The following is a 25,145-nucleotide window of genomic DNA, read 5'->3' on the forward strand; positions in this document are numbered from 1 at the left end:
GAGGGCGACGCGAGATTCTGGCTGTCGTGCTGCCGCCACATGCAGAGAAGGCTCCTCGAGTTAAAGGTTCATTTTCCGAAATCAAGCAGGGACTTCAAAGTCAATCCAAATCCATCACTTTCTTTAGCTGATGCTCAGGTAAGACAATAATGTTTTTTTTTACAACTGACCTGTTTCATAGAAACTCACTGCAAATGATTGCTCCCTCAGTGTCCTACAGCAACACAGCCTGGTGACTGAACAGATCAGTGTCAAATCAGTGCGCTAAACTAACTGGAAGAATAATGTGCAAGCATGTAACCAGCGCGATTCTGTTCACGGCCTGAGCACAGGATCTGCGCAATGGTCAGATACAGAGGCGAGATACATCCAGACGGCTGTTTCTGTGTATTCTGTGGAAGACTATGGGAAAACGAACATACATGCACTAATTTCAGTGATCACAAAATAACAAAAGAGTTGTGTCAGGCAATAAAAAGATACAGAATTGTTTTATATCACCAGATTCTCCAAAAACTCAATTTTAAAAGTTGACCGACATAATTCACTTGTACGTGGCTGCATCTGATCTTTCAAGTTAAATTGCTCCAATAACCCTGAGGCAAAGGCTTAAGAAAAAAAGTAGTCCTACCTCCTGAGAAACATCTTTCCCAGTACAACTCTACGAAGGCTCACGGGTTATCAGAGGAGATTATGCTGTTCTGGTTTATGGTTGCTTTGGGGGCTGACTGCCCTCTTCCCGGGACTATACAGTTATCCGCCCAGCTGCTAAGTTCCGTTTGTCACATTACCCTGCTTAAGCAGTTCACCGACGGTGCAGGAGCGACTCGGCAGGAAGCGAATTCTCTGCTCTTTTTCTCTCACTCAATTGCAAGAAAACAGAAAGCTTTCAGATGCTTACTGCAGAGGCAGAGCACTGCTCTGAGCAACCGCTCGTAACACGCAGTTAGCGACTTGGTGAACGACCAGGAAGGGTCTGTATGACCCTAGAGAACAAGGAAGGAACCGATGTTCAGGCTAGATAGAATACTACATTACATTCTATAAACAAACACAGTAAATGTGTAGAGATGATCTTTTTAAACTGTGTTTAGAATGTAATGTGGTATTCTATCACTGCAACAAGAAAAAAAGTTACATTTCACACTAAAACCAAACAACAGGGACTGCTACCTTACACAATGCACCTAGTAAATAACGTCTTCACAGAACGTTTTTACGAACGAATCTATTGCAGTCTAGTGCTGTACTTGTTCTGTTATTTCAACCATTAAGAAGAACCAACCACTCAGAATGTGTCCTCTTCCTCCAGTCCCCACAAGGGGGAGAGGAACGGTCATCAATGACCGGGATCAGCTGCCGTGAAGCAACAATCCCAGTCCGCTTCGCGCTCAGAAGACGACACTTTCACTCCTCATCGTGGTTGGCGAGACCAAACACTTTAGAAACGCATTTCTCAAGTCACAAACTATAGAAATGATCCCTGAAAGTATAGTCTTAACCTTACAACTCGCAGAACAGGAGTCCGCACTTCACAACATAGGCGTTAGGTTTGTGGTGTGTAAGTGTAAGTCTTGTTACCGAGGACACAAAATGATAATAAATTGCTTTACTGTACAATACTTCAAACATTACAGGAATAGAGCTTTTAGAGGAGCGAAAACGTAGGACATTACACGTTAGGTTTCATTTACCCAGAAAGCCAAGCGAGGTGCTATTTACATAATATATGCAAGGGGGAGGGGAAACAGCCTACGCAGACTCAGAATGGAAGAACTACCGCCGAACAGCACTAAAATATTTTAAATTACCTAATTTTTTTAAAAAATCTGACTACTGATAGCAAAACAATTGAACGACGGCGTTCAAGTGTTTTTTTTTTGCATTTTGTTGTTTGTTTGTTTGTTTGATTTTTGCCTTAACCAACCGTAACAAAATGGAAAGTGCTAAGCATCAGCGCTTGCATGCACGGGATCTGCAAAAATGGTAGTCTTAACGAATCACACCACACCCGCTCGCAAAGTATCAGTGAAAACACTGACTTGCGTCGTCAAAAATGCGATAAATGTTTTTTTTTAAAACACAGGAAAAGATCAGGCCCAATGCCGTGACATTGTTTCACCACAATGCCGTGACTCGGATTCGAACCGAGGTTGCTGCGGCCACAACGCAGAGTACTAACCACTATACGATCACGGCGAGCTACTTGGGCTCGAGGACAGCGGCGCGCGGGGCGCCCCTTCACAAGCGCGCCGCGCGGGCAGAGGCGCAGCGCCGACCCCCGCCGGAGGGGCACGAGGGTCCGAAGGTATTATCTCGTGAAGTCTTTTAAGAAAACGCAAGGCTGTGAAGAGACAGCAACAGAACTGTTCCACCGCCGTCTACCACCGAAAGTGAAGACGGTCACCGCCGCCAGGGCTGGCAGGGAGTCGTATACCACATACTGTGCATTCCCCGACACCCCAAGAAGGCCGCGCAGCCGACACGTTGCGTCTCTTTTCAGCAGGAATAAACCTTTACTTGTTCCTTTGCAGCCTACGCGTGCTGACGCAGCTCCCTGCTCCCTCAGTGCGCTTCATTTCTAAATCCGCTAGAATGCAGCAAAAACCTACTACAGCGTGTAGTTCACACCGACACAAATGCGTTTCACAGCGCTAACATTATCCACCTTCTACAGCAGCACACATCTAGATGAGCGAGCAACAGGTAGTGTGTATTACGTAACCCTGCAATAAAAGTTTAGTATTCCGTTCATTAACAGGGGAAGGGCAATCAAGTGTTAAAGGGCATTATTATTATTATTATTATTATTATTATTATTATTATTATTATTATTATTGGGCACCTGTTTAAAAATAATCCACCACCTTTAGTCGCAGCTTCGTTCTGCGATTTTCAACGGGAATTCCGCATGCTTTGTTAAAGACTTCACACGTTTTTAACCATCAGTCACAAGTCTTCCACAATCTGTGGGCAGAATGCACAGTCCCGCGCTGTTTCGAGTATCATACTGGTTTTAAAGAACAGAAACATTAAAATAGCGTTCTACCTTCTCGTCCGAGTCGTTGCGCGTAAGAAGAGAAGTTATTTTCCTAAGTGGCTCTACTGACGAGGCAGCGTCGACACAGGTCGGAGATAGTACCACCTCACGAATGGGTTGACGAGTATGCGGGGTCTTCAATCCTAATCTTTTCCGCAAAAGCGTCAGAAGCCCCCCCGTGACTGTAAGACATCCAATCTGCTGTATGGTAGTAATTAGCTGCAACTAAATATTAATGTTGTGATCAAAATAAAATCAATGCCTTGTGTCTGGTTCAATGGGAAACTCTTAACCATTCTGTCGTTATGCTGAGTCGGATTTGACCATTGTCACCTGGAGATGTTTAAAGGCCTAATTCATATAGATTTTCCATCCCCAACTCGTCCACAATGATCCGCACTCCAGGGGAAGTCGTGCTGTTGGTTGTAGGTGAAGGCTTTGCTTTTTAGTTGGAATGCATATGGTAAGATCTGCAAAAATCCTGCACCGCATACGGCCTCCATTGCTTGTGAGGGCTGGCTTACCAGCGCGGTGACGTCACCGCCCTTCCCTGTGAATAGCAGGGGCCACAGGCGCTGGGCTGAGGGGTGATTTCCCTTTGGCTCAAGAGGCTGGGTCCCTGTTGAGTGACGCTGGAAGCCTGAGTCCCTGATGGTGGGGGGGTCCACCAGATGTGACATATAACTGAGGTCCTAACTCTCTGTGGTCATTAAAAATCACAGGGTGTTTCTTGAAAAGAGGAGGGGTGTTGCTCTAATGTCCATTGGCCTTTACCAGTCAAGGCCTCCTAATAACCCCCCTCTCTGAACTGGCTTCATCACTCTGCTCTCCTCCCCACTGAGAGCTGGTGTGTGGCGAGAGTACTGGTGCACTATGGCTGCTGTCACATCATCCAGGTGGGGCTGCACACTGGTGGTGGTGGAGGGGCATACTTATTACCTGTAAAGCTCTTTGAGTGAAGAGTCCTGAAAGGCGCTATATAAGTGTAAGGAATGATTATTATATGGGTAAGGGATGGGTAGGGACAGTGCTGGGCCTTTCCTACACAGCTTCCAGGCCCTAGTTCCCAAGCGGAGTCCTCTCCTGGCTCCACCTGCTGCAATTCCTTCTCCGAAGAGCTGCCGCCTTGCTCTGCCGGGGCCTTCATCAAGCCCTCTTGACAAGGCTCTCGACTGCTCCGCCGGGTGCAGGTGTCCCTGTGCTGTCTCTGGGTGTGGGCCGGCCAACTGCCCAGGGCTCGTTCAGGAAATGGCTGTGCAGAGATGACATCTCTCTACATCTCTCTACCTGCACTGTGCACCTGCCCCCTGTCCTTAATTAGGGCCCCTCTCTCGACCGCAGGGCCGGTCAAGCCTGTTTGCAGCCCCACAGTACCCCTGGATGGGGTGGTAACTGCCCAGCATCTGTGTTAACAGCAGGAAACGCAGAGGATGGGGCGTGAAACTGCAGGAATGCTAGGGTGTCACTGTCCCGTTCGTGCAATTAACGTCCACACCTGGCGCCTCCCACACCCGCCCTTTTCACTCTGCGACAATAGCATCCCCAGAAAGACACAGGCGACGACAGGCAGGTGAAAGACAAGCATTACTCAGCTTTATTTTTGCTCCGAAACAATCACAAAAGTCAACCTGATTTGAATGCAGGCCAGAATCAGTACGAATATATTTGATCAATTTGGGTTCTATATAAAAACTGGGAATATTTACATACAACTATTTAAAAAAGAAACACGATAAACAATTAAACGTCACCCCAAAACAGTTTAAATACTGAGGACCCCTCAGAAATGTTACCATTTCTGACACGCAGTTCTAACCTCTCCTGCGAAGACCACCATTCAACAGAGGTCTTGAGGGCACAGTACTATCTAGTCCTTCAATAACATTTGGAGGAAAAGTGGACAGGAAAACCATGGGATCATTAAATATGAAATACAGCGAACAAAAGTTAGTTCTGAACATTGGCCCCCCAAAAACGAGGACATGCACAGGTCAACTGAAATAGATATCGTTGTATAATGAAATCCTTTCAATTCTAACGTTTTGAAAACATCATAAACAAGGTTTAAATATTAAACTTTGGCTACTAGTCTATAATAAATATATACTCCATGAAGCACAAATGCTTTTCAATGCATCCCACACACCGGATAACGCTGTAAGGCTCCATGCTAGTCCATGAGACCTCTATACAGCCTATGAAGTTTACAGAGGCTCTGCGCCAATGTGTAATATAGTGCTTCACAGCGCCACCCTTACCATCTGTATGCATCTGTAATAGTGTCTATTTCGATGGGTTTATTTTCTCCCGTTCCCTAAACCGTTTCGATTTGTATAGCAAGTGTGTAGATGGGTCTAATATAAAACAACTTAGTCATAACGTGAAGTTGTAACTGTACTGTTGTAGAAGGAAATTTCATTAGAAAACACCTGGATTTTGAAACAGGCTCTACCTGCAACAACAGGTAATTCTTGACTGCGGGTTCAAGCACAAGCCTGGGTGTCTTTCTCACAGAGGCAGCCAGAAAAATTGCACGGCGTGAGACAAAGACCGCCACCGGCCGCTTTGCGCTGCCTTCTGCAGTCACGCGTGAACGGGAACAGCCCGCGACCCCCCGCAGCGCCACCCGACCGGCGCGCGGCGAGCTCCAGCCTCACGCGGCGCAGTCCAGCGGCTCGTTCTCGTCGTTCTCCTCCGGCTCGTTGCCCTGCGCGGTGTGGCGCTTCGAGACCGGGTCCCGCGCGTTCTCGGCCTTGCGCGTGGACGGCCAGCCGGGGCGGCGCAGGGGCTGGCGGGGCGCCTGCGCGTGCTCCGCGCTCGGGAAGGAGGCGCCCGCCGCCCTGCACTCCCGCACCGCTGGGCCCCTGCCCTGCCCGCGCCTGTGCAGCTCGCTCCTGGCCACCAGAGGCTTGCCGATGTCCTCCTCCCTGGTTTCCACGCGCCGGAGCTTGCTGTCATTGTCTGTATAGTGCAAATCCAACCTGATTACTAAAGATTTCTGCAAAACAGGAAGGGCCATTTTAGAAAAGTCGGAGAACAACCAATTATCGCACGTGGATAAGCTGAACAATAGCAAAAAAAAATGCCCTGCACATTCCCTTCATAATGACATTCTTTATCTAAATGCCTCTAGGCATACAAAAGAATTGTGGTATACTATTATTAGCCTGTCCAATAACAGTAGTAATATACCTGAGGGAAAGAGCAGAATATCGTCTCCAGTTTTTACTGTTAACACTTTCATATGAGGCAGCCAAAAAGCTAGGAGCAACCCCTTACAGATACCACTTGTTGGTGATCCATATAATGATATATAATCAGCCATGTTTACACATTCTCACATGTTTTACTCAAGGCACTATAATTTACCACAACAGTCAAAGTTAGAAAAAACTCTCAACAGGTTCAATCAGTTCATCTTGCACTGCAGTTAAAACTCAGGTGCACCACACGGGACAAAACGACTGTGCTGAAATGTTCCGGCACACTCCGCCCCAGCCTGTACAGTTGCTGTATGTGCACGTGTCTACCTGGAGGTTCTGTAGGCCACACAGTCTGAGACTGCTGTCTGGGTTATCAGCACCACTCAGCAGCAAAGAATCCATCCCACCCGACCTGTCCTCCATATTCGAGAACACATCCTCCATTGCCTGCACAGAGAGAAGTGAAAGTGTTAGGGATTTATATTATAGAAATATTAATCCCCATGTAAGAGCACACCCCAAAGGAAATGGCATATACATGACTTTGTTTAATAAACATTCACACTGGGTTTGATTAGCTCTTTTAATTATTGTGGAGCACAGAAAGAAATGGAAAATGGAAAAGTTAAGAATTTTTTTTAAAATTAAGAATAACACCCCAATACAAAGTAGTAAAAGAATTTCCCCGGCTCGCCATTTCCCTAACTGCTTGCAACTCCATTCTCGTCCTCTAGGGGTCGCCATGCTATAATGAAACCAGCCTTAAGGCCTCTGCCCCTGACGCTGGGGTTCACAGAGCTAAGAGTTCTCATCACCGGCTGTGAAATTCGCACGGAGCTCAGCTCTTCTGTGCCTGAGGAAGCACTTGCCTCATTACAGTTTCGTAACGCCTTGGCTTAGTGCCATGTTCTTGTCATTTCACAATCTTAATGGAAATCAATGACTTAAACAAGAACGAGAAACAAACGAGCTCTTTCATCATGGTGCAGGTAACGTGAATCAAAGAAGCAGAACACTGAAATCTGCGAGCGCCCACTGAGGGGAGGTCACAGACGGGATTCTCCTGAAGGAATCCACAAAGGGGATCCGTTAGAAAGTTCAATCTTATTCCCGAGCCTGTGGAAAATGACCTTTCCTCCAGGGACAGAACTGGACATGCCTAGCACCACCGTTGTTTAATTTGAAATTGTAGAAAAATTGGGATTTTTTTCCCATGAAAACATTTAATTCTATGTATTCCCTTTGCATTATGAACAGAATTTAATTTACCCCCCAAAAAAAAAGTTTTAAATGTTCGGTATACTCCTGGATGCAAACTGCAGAATTGTGTTTGCCGCTGTGGGGATGTCACTTGGATCAAGCTGGGTTCCGTACTCCGGCTGTGTGAAGTGAGGAAGACGCTGGGATAAGCCCCTAACGCTGCCTTCAGCCCCCGCAGACCCGCGGGGCAGGCTGGGGCTGCTGTCGCGCGCAGGACTGCGGGGGCCGAGCGTGGAGCCCCTGCGCGCGGGGGAGGAGGGGAATCCAGCAATTCGCGTCCCCCCCCCCGACCCGCAACCTCCGCTGGAAAACACGTCCGACTGCCGCTAACAGCCCAGATTGTAGTCAAGTACGGAAACATAGACGGCTTTGTCAGCGGCACACTGGAGGGATTAACGACGAGCTGAACAGGAAGCCAGCCAGGCAAGGTGCTGTAACCGCCGGTGGCTCTACTGATATATTTTTTGCCTTTTCCTCTCAGAAGGACTTCATAAAAAGCAGCGTCGACAGCGATGTGTCGAAAGTATCAAATCTTCGGTCAGTCTGAAAGTGCATGAATGATCCACACTGTTTTTCACAGCCATAGCAAAAAATAGTTTTTAAAACAGCCCGGTCATGCAAATACTGAATGTTTTTTTTCTCTTGGTGATGCTAGAGGGGTGAGCCTTCCACCGTGAGCTTCATAACCTTTCCTTCCCTGTCTTTTCAGCACAAACACCTATCTCTAGACAGGGTGTCCCACTTATATTGTGCACATTTATATTTCACGTACAAGTCCAGAAGAAAATGCAGATTTTGAATGTCGTTTCATTGTTGGTCTGTTGCGGTCAGATTGTAATCACAACAGCAGTTGGAACGGACATCATTAAAAATGTAATTACAAGAAGTAGACCGGTAAATGAAAACTCCCACGTTTGCACTTCAATGCAAGCGAATGGGTTTGTGGTTTTCTTCAGTTACACCGATAAACGCGCCAGGTGCCGCTGTGTGCAGAGGCGGCGCACACTCACGGGCTCGCTGCGCAGGCTCAGGCTGCAGTCCGCGGCGCCGCGCCCCGCCCGCTTCAGGCTGGCGAACGCGATCATCACGTTGGAGAACAGGGCCGAGAAGCTGAGCTCCACCTCCGCGCCACAGGGGAACACCAGCACCCGCCTCTCCGGCAGCTCTGGAAAAGCAACCCCACATCCCACAGAAACCGGTCAATGCCACGGAACTGGAATTCTCCCGGACGGCAAAACAGAGGCTGTTTAGTGTTGCTGTTATTATTAGGAATACACTTTGTTGAGGAGCTGAAATTGCATAATTGAGGATCCGCGACTTTAGGTCAAGCAAGGACAAGTGAGATATTGTAGCATCATCCAAAAATGTAACACAGATTCGATATTATGGATAATCATGTTTTTGCCTTTGGTTTCTTGCATGCATTTGCTAGTTGATAATAATAAGCTACATCTATTATTATTTACACTGAATCGTTTTGAGAGACAAAACAGTTGCAACAATTCCCCATTGTTTCCTTGATAAAAAGCAGGTCTTATTCTGTTTGTTCTGATTTAATCAATATGAAATCCTTCCTCATATTTCAGGCAACACCTCAGTTCTATTTCTAACAATGGAAACCAAATAAAAGAGGAAGTTTGCACTGAGGCAAGTAAATTGAAAGTGAAGATAATTCTCGTGTGTTTGCATGAGCAATTTAGCATATAAATAAAATAAAAACATTTTAGTAACTCTAGAGCAACTGCAGGACACCTTCATTTCTCCTTAATTAAAGAAAGCACCTCTGCTGTTCAATGTCCGAGAGATATAAAGGAAAGAGGGCCATTAGTGAGAACCTCAATTAGGCAGAGTAAGATTGACAATATCCCACTGAAAGTCTGAAATAAATTGCATTTATACAGACAGCATTAGTAGAGATCTTTCCATCACATGTAAACTGAAAAAAGCAAACTTTTCCGTTTGGATAAACCTACACTCCCCCATTCCTTTCCCAGATCATTCATGAGTCCAATTTTCCTAAGCAAACTGGAAGAAAAAAATAATGATTTGAGCTATTTTTTAGACTAATAAAACGAAGGTTTACAACAGAGGTTGTACTGTTCCAACATCATCGTGGATACGTGTGTTTAGGTCTTTGTCTGTATACCTGCAATCCACACACAGACAAAAGAGTCTCCCAAGGGATCTTAAAATGCCTCAAATTCAAAGGCAAAATCCCGTCTTGGCAGTACTACAGCAGCGACAGCCCTCACCATTCGTGTGTTTCCAGTACAGGTTTCTCAGCTGCAGCTCCATGGTATGTCCAGTAGTGCAGATTCGGTCAGTTAGTGCTCGGGGGTCCTTTAGTGTGTGTTTAATCTCCATCACCTGCTTTCCAGTAATGAGGGGGTCTCTCCCAAGATCTGGAAACAGGACAGAATCTCAAACATGGGGACTGTGACGCAGAGCAGATAAAATACTTGGCTACAGTATAAAAGAATCAATGCAGATTCATTTCAAGTTAATTACTTCTGCACCTTCCCACACTCAGAAAGAGTGTCAAAGATGATAAACATACACCATCATTTTGAAACAAATGGAAAAAGCAGGTGAATTTTGTTATTACTCTGCAGATTAATTGTTCATACACATAATGACTTACTGTGCAATTTCACTTTTAATACAGATATCAGCTGTATCACTATGTACTCACAGATGTTTCAGCCCACTTGACCTTTAGAGTCACAGTACCAAGATTGGTGTTATGAGACGAGTCATGAACAACACATCAGGGATAGTTTATCCCTTCGGTTAGTGAATGTTTTTCCACACTGCTGAGCTGTGGTTTAGTTAAACCAATGATATAATCAAGTAAATATTAATACCTTACATATTAAATATATGTTGGCATTTGATTATGACCAGCACATGTAAGCCGAAGAATTATTTCCTGGTAAAGGTTTACTGATAATGTTTTTAAATTATTTATTTCCACTGGTACAATGTTTTCCTTCTGTTTTTCAGTTAAAGGTTCTAAATAACCCTGATAAGCTAACTAAAATAGAAATCATATAAACTGTATCTTTATATCTCCACAGTTCTAAATATTATGTATGACTCTCATCTTTCTTACACTCAGATTCTGAGGTTTTATACAACAGCAAGCTGTTGTTAAAGATTTCATTAACAACGGTAAACAAGAAATGTTTCTGGACATTACTGGGTTAAACTGTTGCAAAATCAAAAGGCTGACACACTGAGGACTACTACAGGAAATTAGATACTGGCTTTAAAATGTAAACACACATTTCTCAGTAACATCACAAGCTTTAGTAATATTTTAAGCAAGCTGTCTTCACTCTCTAACCATCAGAGATCAGTGAGAATTACAGTTCAATAGCTTTTTTCCATTTCTAAATCAGTCAAACCTAACCACACAGCAGTCGTTCAGTGCCAGCGTCACGTCCGATTTAAGACCATTAAACGATTCTGTGTGAGGACAGTGCTTAAATGTGAGCTGTTTAAAACTCGGCTCAAATACAGCACACTGCAATGAAAGATAGCCATGTTTCGCTACTGATAAGAAAACAAGGGAGTTTCACATTAAACGGCTCTATTTCCATTACTATATGATAATCGGACATCAAACATTTCACAGGTCATTAAAAATGCAAAAACTCATATTTTTCTGATGTCACATCATCTATTACCAAACAATATTAATAAGGCAGGACAGCTCACTAATATGTCTCCAGAGATGTAGCAAAAACACATCATGACAATACTGCAGTTGAAGGAGAAGAACATGAATCTGCTTTGGGTTTTTTTAAAGAACCCTTAGGATGACAATTCTCCCATTTCAAAAAAGTGGAAAATTTCCCTGCTTCTTCTTTAAATAAATCTTTTAAAAAGAGAGACAGCGTCTTTTATAGCGGCCCCGTGACAAGAAGGAGTGTAAAGGATCATCAGAAGAACCTGGTGCTGCGTTTCAAATAACTGCGGGGTGGTTTGTCTCACTTGAAGGCATCCTCCATTGCACTGGCACAAACATCTCAAACATCACCACCGCATTCCAGTGCAGTGTGTCACGCTCTGTTTTTACTCTTCTCCCATCTACACAGTCCATGTTACACCGCGTCTGAAGTACTGTACTTCGGTAAAGAGCAGCTTCACCTATCACCAGGGCCCCCGAGCCTGGTGCTTCAGTGAAGGGCCGGGCCTGTGGCCTGCACCCGACAGGTGCAGCCGAGCTGTTTGAGAGTGCAGGCCGGAGCTACATCCCGAGGTCTGGAGCTCTCACATTTCCGCAGTTTGGAAGCCAGCGCCGGTATGAATTTCTAGAGAATGAGGTCACCCCTTACACAGCCCGGTCACACAAAGCCCAGTCATGTTACCACAGAGACCCAGCAAACAACAAAACAACTGCTGCACCGAAGCCATCCAGGGTGTCAGCCAGCCCCCTTCGCTTCAAGCTGATAAACAGGACCGCAGTCCTGCATGTCAGCTAATTTCTCCCCTAGGCAGCTTGGATTAACATGTTGAATAATGACCGGCTAAAAAGAGTTTTCTGGAGCATGCCGCCGCATAAACACAGAAAATCTTAAACTCATTGAAGATGCTTCTCTGATAAAATAAAAGCATAATTAATGGAATCAAGTTCCCATAGTTCTCATACACTCTGACCACTAGAGGGGACGAGGGAACTAATTCCCACAAACCGCCTGCCAGCTGTTTGTTGACCTCTGCTGAAATGCAAGGGAATTCACAGTTTGCTTTCCTCTGTTTAACACGGTATCTTCTTAACGTCTTAACACTAGAGAGTTTGCCTTAGCACAAATTGTCGTAGGGTGACGAGTAAAATCCAGAACCTTACCCTCCAGCACCCGTTCCAGGACGCGAGTAACTTTCTCCGGCGACAATATGTGCTTGTTGAGGTACTTGGTGAAGATGCCCGAGCTCCGCTCCCCGTCCTGAACTTCGTAGGCCTCCGCGTCCTCGCACCTGGAATGGCAAACGACACAACTCTGAGCCCGGGCTATCACACCCCGGCACGGGGTCCCACTTCCACGCCACAAACCCCCTTCATCACCTTTCTAGATACAGTACGTCTATAAAATAGGAAACAAAAAAGTGGAGATCTCGCTACTGGGGCAAAGTTCTTGACCTGCACGAGTGCACAAATCCTGCGCCTGCGCGAGGCAGGATGTCAAGGCAGATCCAGAGAAGTGCACCTGTTCTCTGAAGTCAGGCTTATGAGGGAATTCAGGTTTTTCTCACTGCAAGACGCATTAGATCACTGGTCATTTTGGTGTTACGGTACTGGAGTTCCTGCCTCAAGAATGATACCCATTTTATTTTCACCCATGTAGAAGAACCCTTTATTCTGCTTTTGGGTTTGTTTTCCTTTATTTTTGATAACAATGTCCCTCTGTATTTTATTTGGAGCTTGCACACAGAAATGTAGAAGTGGGCAGTCTATATTTTGTTAAGTGCCTAATAAACTACACCATTACAGAAACCCAGCATGGTCATGGTCAGTCCTTATCAGAGCAGCTGAGCAGAACTGTGCTGTAAACTGTACCAACAATCTCATAACATTAGTTATGAAAAAAAGGAAAATCCTACGTTCCTCTAAATAACACACCTTCCTTAATGCAGACTAAATATTTTTACGGAACAGTTTAGGCAGAACAATGTTAATATTAAGAGCCAGTTTCAAGAGTGAATACATAATTGAAACAATAAAAAGTGGAAATACTGAACTCTACAGCACAGCACTTACGTGGCATATCCATATACAGTGTTGCCTAGAGGTGCCAAAGACCTGATCTCCGATGGAACACACCCCTGGTTATACCTAGAAAAGAATGCACGTAAAAACAGAGTTGACACACAAATAGGAACTGATTTACAGGAACTGAATCATTTTTAGGGAAAACTGCAAAGATGTTAAAAAAAGAGCAAAAGATCTGCAGGTGGAATTTTTTTCAATCCTTAAATCACTACTTATGTTCAGGCTGAGCTCTGCCTGTTGTAAAGCGGTTCACAGCAAGTTTTAATCAAGTGCAGATTTAGGGTATCCACTCTACATCAGGGGTGCTCAGTCCCAGTCTCGGAGAGTCAAAACACAGCAGGTTTAACTCATTATCCATTAAATCAACAATTTCCAATGGCTTGGATCACAATGTGTGATCAGTAAAACAGGTGAACTGTTAACTTAGGGAACTGGGAAATCATTTAGAAACAAAGTCTTAATGCCACCCTTAAGAACCACAGTTCTTCTAATGAATTCAGGACTTGCTTCATTCATCAATAATGTACAGGTGTGCCCTATCTTTAGCATCGGTGTCTTATAACACTAATTGGAACGAGACCCCCCCCAGGACCAGGGCCAGACACCCCAGCTCTGCACAGTGACTCCCCAGAGTCCTGAGACTCACCATTTTCTGCAGGTATCCAGCAGGACCACATTCAGCGCAGTGCGCTTCTCCTGCATGCTCCGCATGATCCTCTGCACGCTGATGCAGTTCTCCCGGCGGTAGGGCTGGGGGGCGTCTATAGGAACCAAGTAGTTTCTGCCCGGACACTCATAACCATGGCCAGCATAGTAAAACAAGGCTGCGCAGGGGGAGGGAAAGTGAAGAACGAGAGTGAGAGGGAGAGAGAGAGCCCTGCGCTTGCATTAGACCCAACGTTGTTTTTAACCCTCTTTCTTTCTTTTTCCTTTCACCTTCAGAACCACTTGATCCTCGGAGAGTGGCCGCGGGTGGGCGGCCCGGCAGACACGGGGCGCAAGTCCAAACTGCTTCAGGTTCTGTTTATGTCTATCAATGCTTCCAAGGCCGTTTTTCCCAATAGACAATTCAAGTGCAGGGCTGACAAAAAAACTCCTCTCTCCTATAGTTAAATACAATACACTCAATTAGCAGCCCAGAGTATTCTCATACCAAAGGTCAATTTTGGTCTATCCAATAAAGTACTATGAACTTGTAGAAATTTAATAACTATTTCTTATAATATTAAGCAAAAGGTAATACAAATATTGCATGTACCTGTATAAAATATATAGCATACTATATATTTAATATATATAGGACCTTGGATTAAATTTTAATGTAATAGGAATTAAATAGGATTAAATAGTAATAGGATGAAATTTTAATGTAACATTTAATTGTTTTAGAATTTAAATTACAACGTGTGTATAGATGTAACTATTTATAGTCATAGTACTTGTTATGGGGATCTGGGATGAGAGATGTTTGTATGATCTGTTTTTGTTATCATCAGTGAATTTTATATTAATTAGTTAGTTGATTTAAAAACTAACAATTAGAAATTAATTGGTGACTAAAACTTTTGTATTGATATTAAATTTAAATGCTAATTACATTAATTGTACTTGATTACATGACAATGGAAAATGTTAATAGGTATAATTAGACTTTAAGTGATAATTGTTTGAATTTAAAAGCCACAGGAAATACACAACATTTGCATTACATGGTTGAAATGTGTCAATTGTTTTTGTCTTTTGAAATTCAATGGCAAGATTGAAACAAATATCAAGAGAACTGCAGTTTTTATTTCCCTCATGAGTGTCAACTACTCATTTACTGATAGTTTGTTCATGTATTGAAGCGTAGTGCAAAGGGAATACATCAATCGAGGGTAGCACTAACCTTTGAACACCTTTGTGTACGAACATACTAATTATGTAATCTATAATTGCTCTATAGAAAGTCATTACAGATGCCTGATAAAAAACAAGAGTTTTGTGGTAGACAGACAAATGAGTAATACTGCCATCCACTCTTACATGACAGGAGCTGCTATTACATGCGAATTTGACAGATAAAAATAGCCAAACGGAAAAGCTCTTTACTTCTTTAACAAAAGGGGAAGCGGCACAGGGAAATGGAATTTAAGCCGTTATGGAGACACACAGACGACACAGCCTTTCCTTTAGCTCTGCTATCTGTATGAGTAAGAGCGACGGAGAGCATCAGTCTTCTTGTTTTGGGATGCTGACCAGCTCAGACCCAAGTCAAACTAACTAACTTCCCAGTATCTACAGTACATTCTATGGGATCTCCCCATATCTCCTCCAATGTACTACAGTATATAAAAAAACAACTGCTGCCTTTCCTTGCTCTCTGTACACAAAGGTGATCCCTGGAACATATTATACTACCACCAGGGGCAGATTCAGACTTTTTACGGCCCTAGGCACAAAGTAGATTTGCTCCCCCTTCCTCATCCTTTGAAAACATCATTAAACAAAATCACCACGGACGTCATTCATTGTTAACCCGTGGCTAACCTATTGCAGCAACAACTGTAAGACTGTAGTTTTACCACACAAACACAAGTCAGCTTTTAAAGACAGCTTACTGGATCACAACAAATGTACAAAATGCAAAACAGATGTTGAAATGTAATAGATGCAGAGCAGAAGGCTCATGAGAGTTAGCGCTGTTAATTATTTTCCTTGGATATGTTCCAGTGAAAACGACCAGCGCTGCACCTAGATAAAGAGGCCCTACAGTCCAGTGCAGTATGCAGCCTTCATTTGCCAAGGGTAGATGTTGCTTAATACTATGAAAGAGACCACCTGCGCTCCTTTCAAAGGAAATAGGTTTAGCTTGTTTTTTAATGAGTTTTCAAACTTTTAAAATGTATGCGGCCTTTCTTTTGTTATGATGCTGTAGACTGTCCCATGCAATGGCTTGTGAGTGTTAACAGGATTGTAAAAACAGGCACTGCTTACAGAAAGTCCCAGTATTTGGTTTGGCTGTATGCAGTACGTGTTACAGTGCCAGAAACCAGCTCTGACTTGGTAGCAGAAAAAACAGCAAATCCCCATTCTGACAAGCACGCGGCAAAATTTCACAAAACGCTGTGACAAACGTAGTTGCAAACCCTGGCGTAAGACCCCATGTATTTATCATGGCTTGATGTATTGCTTACTTCCTAAAAAATAAAGTGTCACAAAAGAAATCATCTGAATCATAGTCCTAGAGACGTAAAAGGCACATTCCAGTAGTTCCCTATGGAAGTGCTAGAGTACATGACTAATACTGTGCTAAACATGGCTGCCTCCCACTTTAAAGAGCTGCGCTTCTTATTTCTGTCACCCAAACCAAGAACTGCGAAGGCCAGCCCAAAGTAAGACAACCAGTCCTTTTGCAGATTTTCAGAGTTCTAAATTAATCGGCAACATTGTCAGAATGTCTCTAGATTGGTTCAGTTTTATGGGGCTTTCTATATAATCAAAGAGCAAACAACTATTTTTTTCACATTTTCAAGTAATCATTTTAAAGCATGCAGAAAATACCTCCATCAAACATTAGACTGTTCTGCTTTAAAACTGTTCAACAACAGGATCACAAATGCTACATTTCTACTGCAGTTGTACTAACATTCTGGTACATTTCGTTCAGAAACAATTTTTCAATACGTAATTAATTTGCAGGGGAAATTTCTCAAAGGCGAGGGGAGTGAGCATCCCTACTCTGTCCTCTAAAATCAAAGCAACACGAAAAAAAGTTGTCTAAAAATAAAAAGTACTTCAGGTGGATAGCTGCGTCAGCATGCGTAAACTGCAAAGGAACAAGTAATAGGTTAAGATTTAAGATAAGATCACTTTATTGGCCATATACAATTTCTTGCATTAGGAATTTGTCTTTTCGCATACCCCAGCTTGCTCTCCATGAGACACACAGACAGGGAGAGAAGCTGGGGGTCAGAGCGCAGGGTCAGCCATTTATACAGCACCCCTTTTAGCTGTGGAGCCTTCATTGTCTTTTGTTTCTTCACTTTTCAGCAGGGAATAAACCTATTACATGTTCCTAAAAATAAAAGGTACACTGTACTCCAACAGTACAACATGAAAGACCATAGTGACTGAGGACATTTTGGCCTCAGCCTAATAACTCCCCCGCCACAGCATTCTGAAAGTAGAGATGATTCAAAACTGCACTGGCAGACAATAAATACAACAGCAGAATGTAATTAAAACCACTGTAATCAATTCAGGATTCCAGTTCTTTATGAAGTACACAGTGTGTTGGCACTTAAAAAATTAGCTCCAGTCACAGAAGTTTTGAAAGACAAGAGAACCCCAGCATTCATGGTCTTTTTTTTTCCCCAGGATGTGGCGACTATAACACAAGAAAACAGTCTGACTGGATTAAAATAGACAGAAAGTCTATATAGAAGGCACAGAATTTAAAGTGCACTGCCAGCAGTGCTGTACCCCTGGTTCTTCATGTCAAACTTACAGGTGAAATAAAGGTTTACAGCAGTTACGAACTGTGCCTCGGTCTTCTGAAAGACAGAAAACGGTAACGCTCAAACTGGCGACATCACTCGACACTGATTCACAGCTCACGTGCTCAAATAATAGCTGCCGAGGAGGCAGCAACATACAGTACGTCACAGGCCAAAATATTAGGAACCCACGCCATATAAGGTCGGGTCTCTGCAAGTCGTAGGAGCAGGCACATACGCCGTGCTGTTATAAAAGTATCTTTCAGTTCTCAAATACGCTTTCCCATTCCTCCAGAAGGATCGTCTTCAGCTGAGGCTGTGGTGAAGGTAACAGTGTGCACGACTGGAGTGCACATTCCAGGACTGAGACCTGAGGATGGCTATGGTCAGCTGACAACCTCGCGTTGATATAGTTCATGCAGCTTGCCGAGTTCACGGTAGTTTCTATGCAGTCAGTGTACACACACACATGTTGACAGGCACACACACTTGGAAATGATGTCATTCTCTTAAAAGTACGTTTGCGTAGTGAAATGAAATCATTCGTTTCTGTTTTTCCCACCACGGATTCGTGAAGGACATAAACAAAGCCAAAGGGAAGTAATTAAAAGGGAAATATCCAGTCATATGCTCCATTAAACAACAAACCATGAGGCCACACCAGGATAAGTCCTCCCATTCTCTCAAAATGTCAAAATCTTCAACCCACTAGGGACCTCAGCAGGTGTGACAGACATACTGTTACAGTAATTTGTACTCATTAAAATGTTAAGACCCCCTTTTGAGCACAGGAAAATAAAAAAGACTAAAGGTTTGAGATGGAATAAGAAGTGAACAAGATCAAATCTGGCACTTTCGTTTATGCACGTTTGGAATGAACTAACCATTTTTCCAGATCTTGCTGGATGGAACAAACCTGAGAAACAAAAAAAAAAAACAATTCTGGCCTAACCAGTTCAGCTGCTGGCCCTGCTGTTGCCGTTTGCTCCTTCACAGTTTTCACGCTGTACTCTTTCATTTTTGTTCTGAGCTCACCGTAGACGCCCCTGTCCAGAAGCTGCAGGAACTCGTCGATCACGGCACACATCTCCTGCTTGGTGAGGTCCAGCAGGGACACCACGCGGAAGCCCAGCTGCTGCAGGAGGTTGGCCAGCTCATGGACGTCAATCATGGGCGCGATCAGATTGGGGTGGTTGGAGTAATTCAGATTGCCAATCAGGAGAGCCACTTTGTCAGTTGCTAAACCAGAAAAAAAAATCACAGGAGTGAAACAAACTAAATGAGACCACCTCACTCCAGCTGCTTAGTAGATTGATCCTTTACCTGATAGTTACCTACACTCCAGCAGTGCGGAGCAGCTGTTATGGTTCTAGATTTGTAACTGGAAAGTTGAGGGTTCAAATCCCAATGGTGTTGTACCCTTAAGCAAGCACGTTCCTGTAAATTGCTCCAGTGAAATACCAAACTGTGGAAATGTAAGTGGCTTTCAATACATGTGATCCCGCAAGAAAAACATCACGCTTTCTATTAAGTCCATAAGTGTGTTTATGCCATTTGTTGTGTATTTTGAGACACAAGAGATATGTTTACATATTCCAAAACATAACAGTCTCAAAATACACAACAAATGGCATTGCTTTCTTTAAAAGCCTGTAGCTCTTAATGTCCCAATGAATTACTCTCTATAACCTATGTAATCTAAATATGTTTAATAAAACGGCACTAAACATTTACCATTGCTTAAAAAATAAAAACAGACACTTGCTATTTAAGAAGAGCAACTGAAAAAGAAAAGTCTGTAACATTTACTTCTGTGTTGTAAATATCCTGATTAATCAGGGGCAACACAATTTTAAATGTCAGGACATCATAACAACCAAAAATAAAGTAGGGAAAAAACAACTAACAGCTAAGAATGCACAATTGAAAGGATAGCAAAAGAAAAAAAAACATATCTAGAGATTAAAGGACACAGAGTTCATTCTGTTCTTCTTAAACTGTTTAGACTTACCATAAAATTTCTTTGCTGTGGGCTTATCAGGAAGCACTGTGAGGGAGGAAAAAAAAATGAGAGAAGGCCAAAGACATTATGTAGGTCAAAAAATATAAAACTCTTGTTTTTTTCCTAACTTTGGAAAAAACAAACATTATACAGTGAATCCATAAATTAAGGGGTTGATACTTTATCATGTCCAACAGTAGCATAGAAATATGGCAGTTTAATGTCCGTCTTTTTTGTGTCATATTCTGAATTGTAAACCACCAAAAAAGAAGAAGTATATATTGTAAGGTGCTAGTTTCAGTTTTAATCTTTCGCCCAGGCAGATTAAGTAGATGTCTCCAACTTCCTAAAAAAGCATGCACTTCTTTTTTTAACCAGGGAAAGTACCATTTATCCTCTGAACAAATGGAAATACCCTTTAAAAGGAATTATACCAAAAGGGGCTATCACACAAGGCATGCTCCACCTTTTTGTGTTTGCCATCAAAAATATTAAAAGAGGAAAAAGTACAACTTTTCCAAGTATATACAGTACACTACCTGCCAAGTTTAAAAGGGCACAATTCGTAAATTCTACAAAAAGACAATTTGTCTTTATTTTATAAAACATGCGATGTGAGACACAGCAAGTATATCTTCCGAATCCAAATGAAGAGATTGGACACAAATAAGAATGACGTAGCCAAGAAAACAACTGGATTTCTCTCATCATGTTTTTACAGTTTAATTAAGAGGCAGACATTGTTCAACAAGTCTGATTATGGCTTTCAAGGCAGGGAGTGATGAACTCCAACTCCACACACCATTTACATTTAATGAAGCAATAAAATTAACAAATTGAGATTACCACCAATTTTTAGAAATTCAGAAATAACATGTATAATAGCATTTATGCTTCTTAACAAGCACAAATAAACAGGCTTTAAGCATATATAGCACTAATGATTCAGCTTTCAAGTAAGTCAACAACGATGATGGGCTCTGTTCGTGGGACCCTCACTAGCTCTGATGACTGTAGCTCTTACATACTGTAGCATTTTGAGGACATGTCAGTTTACAATACAACATGTCACAAAATTATTTAAAAATACACTTTTGTCTGGTGGCAGTGTTTCTGACTGAATAATAATCCGGTTACTTTATACTCTGGTTAAGACAAAAAAAAGTTTTTTTTCTGTGCCACTGCAGAAAAGTGGAATATTACATTTATATTCCAATGTCTTCAAAATGAAGCTTTTCAAGTAAAGGACATTTCCTGGCAGCAAAAAAAAAGACAAAAAGGGAAGCAAAACAAGCTACACAATATTTTCCTGGCACACTGTAAAAGATTTATTAACTGAATGTTGACTTAGTTTTTATAGCCGAGAGGTATTTAAAGGGTGGAGCTCTTGTACAGTGACACTAACACATGCCAGGATGTAGAAAACTATGTAAAAGACGTTTTGGGAGTTGAAGCACCAGGCCAGGGAAACCCAAAGTTATATTTTCTCAAACTAGGACTTTTCCCTTCCCTCTGATTTGTGTCCACACGGCCAACTGCTGTTGTATTGTCAAAAGCTAAAACAAAACTGTAGCAAAATGATCAAAATCCATTTATTACCTAAATTTACATCGGCTGGCTCCGTCCATTTTTCTTCATGCACATTTGAGACAGAGCACAGATATGTTCCTTCCTGGTTCTTATTTGCATTCCTGATCTGAAAAATGACGAGAAATAGTAATCATGCACTGAATTTTAAGCAAATAACAGATTTTGTCTTCCCAGCAACAAATTCATGTACAGTAACATGTAGTATTGGATTAATCAGTGAATAATCAAAGGTCCAAATTGTAGTTTTCAATTTTCCATAGAATTATGGAAGAATACAGAATGGGCAATAAGCCCACAATTTCTAAGATATAAAAACAATATGATCTAAGCTTCGTTTATTTCAAAAGAGGAGAGCTAGCACAACTTTCTCAGAATGTTATCGTATAGGGAGGACAAGCTCTGTGAACTGACAGCTTTGGCGATAATGCAGCTTGCCCAGGCCCTGCAAAAGTGGAATTCAGATGGGAAAGAGGCCTTAACTGGTGTCACAGCTGACACCTGAGTGGTCCAACGTGTAACTGGACCCATCGGGCACGGTGTTTAAAAACCGGGCTTTTTTACTTACAAAATTACTGAAAACATCCAGGTACAAAACAAGGAGTTGACGACAACTAAGGCTCAACAAATATAACTGCAAAACACATGCGGAAATCGCAGCCTCGCCCCCAAAACTGGACCGAAACAAGGCCGCCACCCAAGAAGCCAGCCAGCCAATAAGAACAAGGCTCGGTATTCACATGACAGTGACTCAGTCAAAACAGGCCCCCAAGACAGGCAACGCCCCAGGTCCATTACACAGACAGACATGGCCATCCTGCTCTGCTGAATACAGTTGTCCATTTTCAGATTCAAGGAGCTCACTTAAAACCAAGGTCCATATACCCTAGAGCAGGTAGTCCCTAATGAATGCACCACATTTTATCAGTGAATTTCCAGCAGACTTACTAGTAATGTTTCTCCTGTCTCCCCTTGCATCAGGTTACCATTCTTGTACCACTGATAGTGTGGAGCAGGGATGCCGAAAGCAGTGCACTGCAGTGCTGCTGTCTCCCCGGGTCTGACAGACAGCGACGTGGGGTGGGCTACAATATGTGGTTCTCCAAGCCATGGAGCAGGAATCCCTGTGAGCCACACAGAGGGAGAATGCATTACATGCTTACAGCACTCTGGACAGGAAGAATAAAAGTATGCAGGCAGTGCATGCATCCCATAGGATAAAAAACCTCAGCTGTTTACGCAAGGCAGTGATAAACCAGCAGTGACAAATACACAACTGTACAAAAGCAAGTCGTTACTCAGAATGGTAGTCAGCCAGCAGAAGGAGAACTATGAATCAAAGGATTTTAAGAAAGTGTTTTTGAAATGTGCATAAATGTGGACGTTTCTAAACATTCCAGCTCCTCACACTTGTCTCCACCTTGTGAGATCAAAGCAGAAATGTTCCCTACCTGGCCTCAGGACGTCCCGGACTTTCACTTTCACCCAGTCACTGAACACACAGTTACTGTGCTGGTCGTTCACCCTGCAGATGTACACTTGGGTTTTTTTTGCAGTCATGACCAGGTCGGGATGAGCTGCCCCCGGGACCTTGAAAAACAACAAAAAGTGTTTATGTGTTATTGTCATCTTTAATAACGGAGTTTATGAACATTCATTAGAATCCAGGAAGGGGGTGCTACTCGTGGAACTGCTCCAGCAGACCTGCTACTGTACATTAAACCTCATAAAGGATGATGTCAGATGACCATGACGCAAAGGATGTTATCTTCACTTTGTAGAAAACAAGATTGCGATTGCACTGGAAGAATGATTGGGTGGCTAAAGAGGAAGAGGGGAAAGGACATTTTTAGGACAAAACTATCAGATTAGCAACTTTGAGAAAGTTGACTTTCAAAGAAGATTTTTTTTAATGTGCAAGAAGACAGGAAGCTGGCTAAAGTTACTCACACTCTGAAAGAAAAGGCTAGATTCTTCTCACACTGCTCAATCACATGACATCTACAAGAGGCAGAACATTCCCCAGGGGCAATATGTACAATACACACCAATTCAGTTTTCTGTGGGCACCACGACACAAAATACCTGTATAATCTGCTTCATGCATCAAAGTACCCTTATTGTTCTCAGTGCAAATTGATAACCGACTTGTTGCTCAACCTTGAAAACTGGCAATAACCAAGAATTTTCAACACTGCTTTCCCAGAACCAGACCAACTTTTCAACTGTTCTTCGTAAAAATCTCCTCCAACCAAGTTATTATACAAAATATTAACTCTGCTGACATTGGGAAACTGCTTGTACAGCTTTATTTGCTACATAACGTAAAATAATATTTATCTATTCTCATAGCCAGCTACCAGTAAACCAAATTTGTCAAGTATTGCTCAATAAATCAACTTACAAGACAAACAAGATTTCTAAGCAGCGGTTAACCACAATCAGAACAGTGTTACTGAACACCATTAACAACTTGTTTATTTAAAGAAATTAAAAAAGAAGACAGGACATATATATATATATGTGCGTGTTTACATACTTAAAGTTTCTTCTGACGATCCTCTCTGTTCTCAGAAATATAATTCTCCATTAAGAAACATACCAGAACAAAACAGATAATTGTAATAACGCTATCTGTTTCCACTTGTAAATAATTACTCAGATGCACATGTTTGTAAGTCAATTTTAGAGTAAATTTATTTTTATTTAAAAAGATGTTATGCCATAGTAAACCTAGGTATCAGCAGAAAATCACTCCTATCACATAAAACCCACACAGACATTAAAAAGTCCTCCTTTCTTGCTCACCTCTTCATTTTCCGCCTGGAACCACTGGTACTGCAGGGTACCCTTCCCTATTGCCCGACAGCTCAGGGTTACAGGGTAGTTCTGTGGGACACACACAGACACTGGATGCTCTGTTATCACAATGTCTGAAAAGGAAATTGCAACGAACCCATCAATTATTACAAAGCTGAAAGCAAGATCTAAGTTAATGTTTTGCAGTCCTAGTTCTTGAGTACCCCTGTGGTTTCTAAATTTTTGATGCATCCGAGCTCTTAACTGAATTGAATAATTAAGCCTAACGAACCTCGAACACAATTTCTTAACTTCTCTTACCACTGAAAAATATAAAAATATATTTTTTTAAATAAATAGTTTAACTAAAGATTGGATTAACTGAATGAATATAGAACTAAACTGGAATTTAAACCAAGAGAGTGGGGAATTCCAGGATTAGTCCTGGGAAAGCTTCTACTTGCTACTCTTAAAAGCATCACTGCTGTTCAGAAAAACATAAATAACACAGAGAAAAACAAACAAATACATACCTTTTATCATGATTTGCATTGCTTTTCCTGGCAACCAGAGCAGTTCAAGCACACACACTCTGGCACGTAAAACAACTTTCACTGCATTGTACTTTAGAAACAGCCAAAGCCAATCATTCCTGCGTTATACTGTACTGCCTGTTGAAAAATTGAAAACAATTCAGTACCTCATATACATAAAACAAACTACAGCAGTCAAACCCCAGACATTTCTGAGACCACTTTCCATCCACCCACTTTCTAACCACTTCTTCCAATTTAGGGTTATGGGGAAGTGGGAGCCTATCCCAGCTTGCAAAGAGCACAAGGCAGGGCATGCCCTGGCCAGGAGAGGGTACAACCAGACGTACATACTCACAACAGGGCTAATTAACCAACCAGTACGCCTTCGGACTGTGGAGCACCCAGAGGAAGCCCACATGAACAAGTGGAGAACATACAAACTCCACACAGACAGCACCCCAGGTCTG

At 42.6% G+C, this 25,145-nt stretch overlaps 1 protein-coding gene, 1 long non-coding RNA gene and 2 other non-coding genes across 5 annotated transcripts in view; 1 reads left to right on the plus strand and 3 right to left on the minus strand.

Annotated features, from left to right (window-relative positions):
• On the plus strand, positions 1-9,592 carry LOC148659372 (uncharacterized). The gene is made up of 2 exons (XR_015940454.1): positions 1-138; positions 6,978-9,592. It is a non-coding gene; the product is annotated as an uncharacterized LOC148659372 (long non-coding RNA).
• On the minus strand, positions 1,284-1,499 carry LOC148659373 (small nucleolar RNA U3). Its single transcript, XR_015940603.1, has one exon. It is a non-coding gene; the product is annotated as a small nucleolar RNA U3 (small nucleolar RNA).
• Positions 2,128-2,199, minus strand: trnah-gug (transfer RNA histidin (anticodon GUG)). The gene has a single exon. It is a non-coding gene; the product is annotated as a tRNA-His (tRNA).
• The window catches only part of malt3 (MALT paracaspase 3), a 25,155-nt gene continuing 4,621 nt past the window's right edge, over positions 4,612-25,145 (minus strand). For both annotated transcript variants that reach the window (XM_088641524.1, XM_088641523.1), the window contains exons 3-16: positions 24,676-24,813; positions 24,152-24,276; positions 22,795-22,933; positions 22,292-22,467; positions 21,356-21,452; positions 19,766-19,801; positions 18,790-18,993; positions 13,923-14,100; positions 13,265-13,339; positions 12,356-12,483; positions 9,756-9,905; positions 8,514-8,668; positions 6,571-6,690; positions 4,612-6,038 (exon numbers count right to left, since the gene is read on the minus strand). In XM_088641524.1, coding sequence (XP_088497650.1) covers positions 5,694-6,038; positions 6,571-6,690; positions 8,514-8,668; positions 9,756-9,905; positions 12,356-12,483; positions 13,265-13,339; positions 13,923-14,100; positions 18,790-18,993; positions 19,766-19,801; positions 21,356-21,452; positions 22,292-22,467; positions 22,795-22,933; positions 24,152-24,276; positions 24,676-24,694 — 1,947 coding nt within the window. In that variant the 5' untranslated portion in view covers positions 24,695-24,813 and the 3' untranslated portion in view covers positions 4,612-5,693. The remainder of the gene's footprint in view (positions 6,039-6,570; positions 6,691-8,513; positions 8,669-9,755; positions 9,906-12,355; positions 12,484-13,264; positions 13,340-13,922; positions 14,101-18,789; positions 18,994-19,765; positions 19,802-21,355; positions 21,453-22,291; positions 22,468-22,794; positions 22,934-24,151; positions 24,277-24,675; positions 24,814-25,145) is intronic.

The sequence above is a fragment of the Lepisosteus platostomus genome, chromosome 7 (assembly GCF_059453375.1).
Source record: "Lepisosteus platostomus isolate fLepPlt1 chromosome 7, fLepPlt1.hap1, whole genome shotgun sequence".
Classification (NCBI taxonomy): Eukaryota; Metazoa; Chordata; class Actinopteri; order Semionotiformes; family Lepisosteidae; genus Lepisosteus; species Lepisosteus platostomus.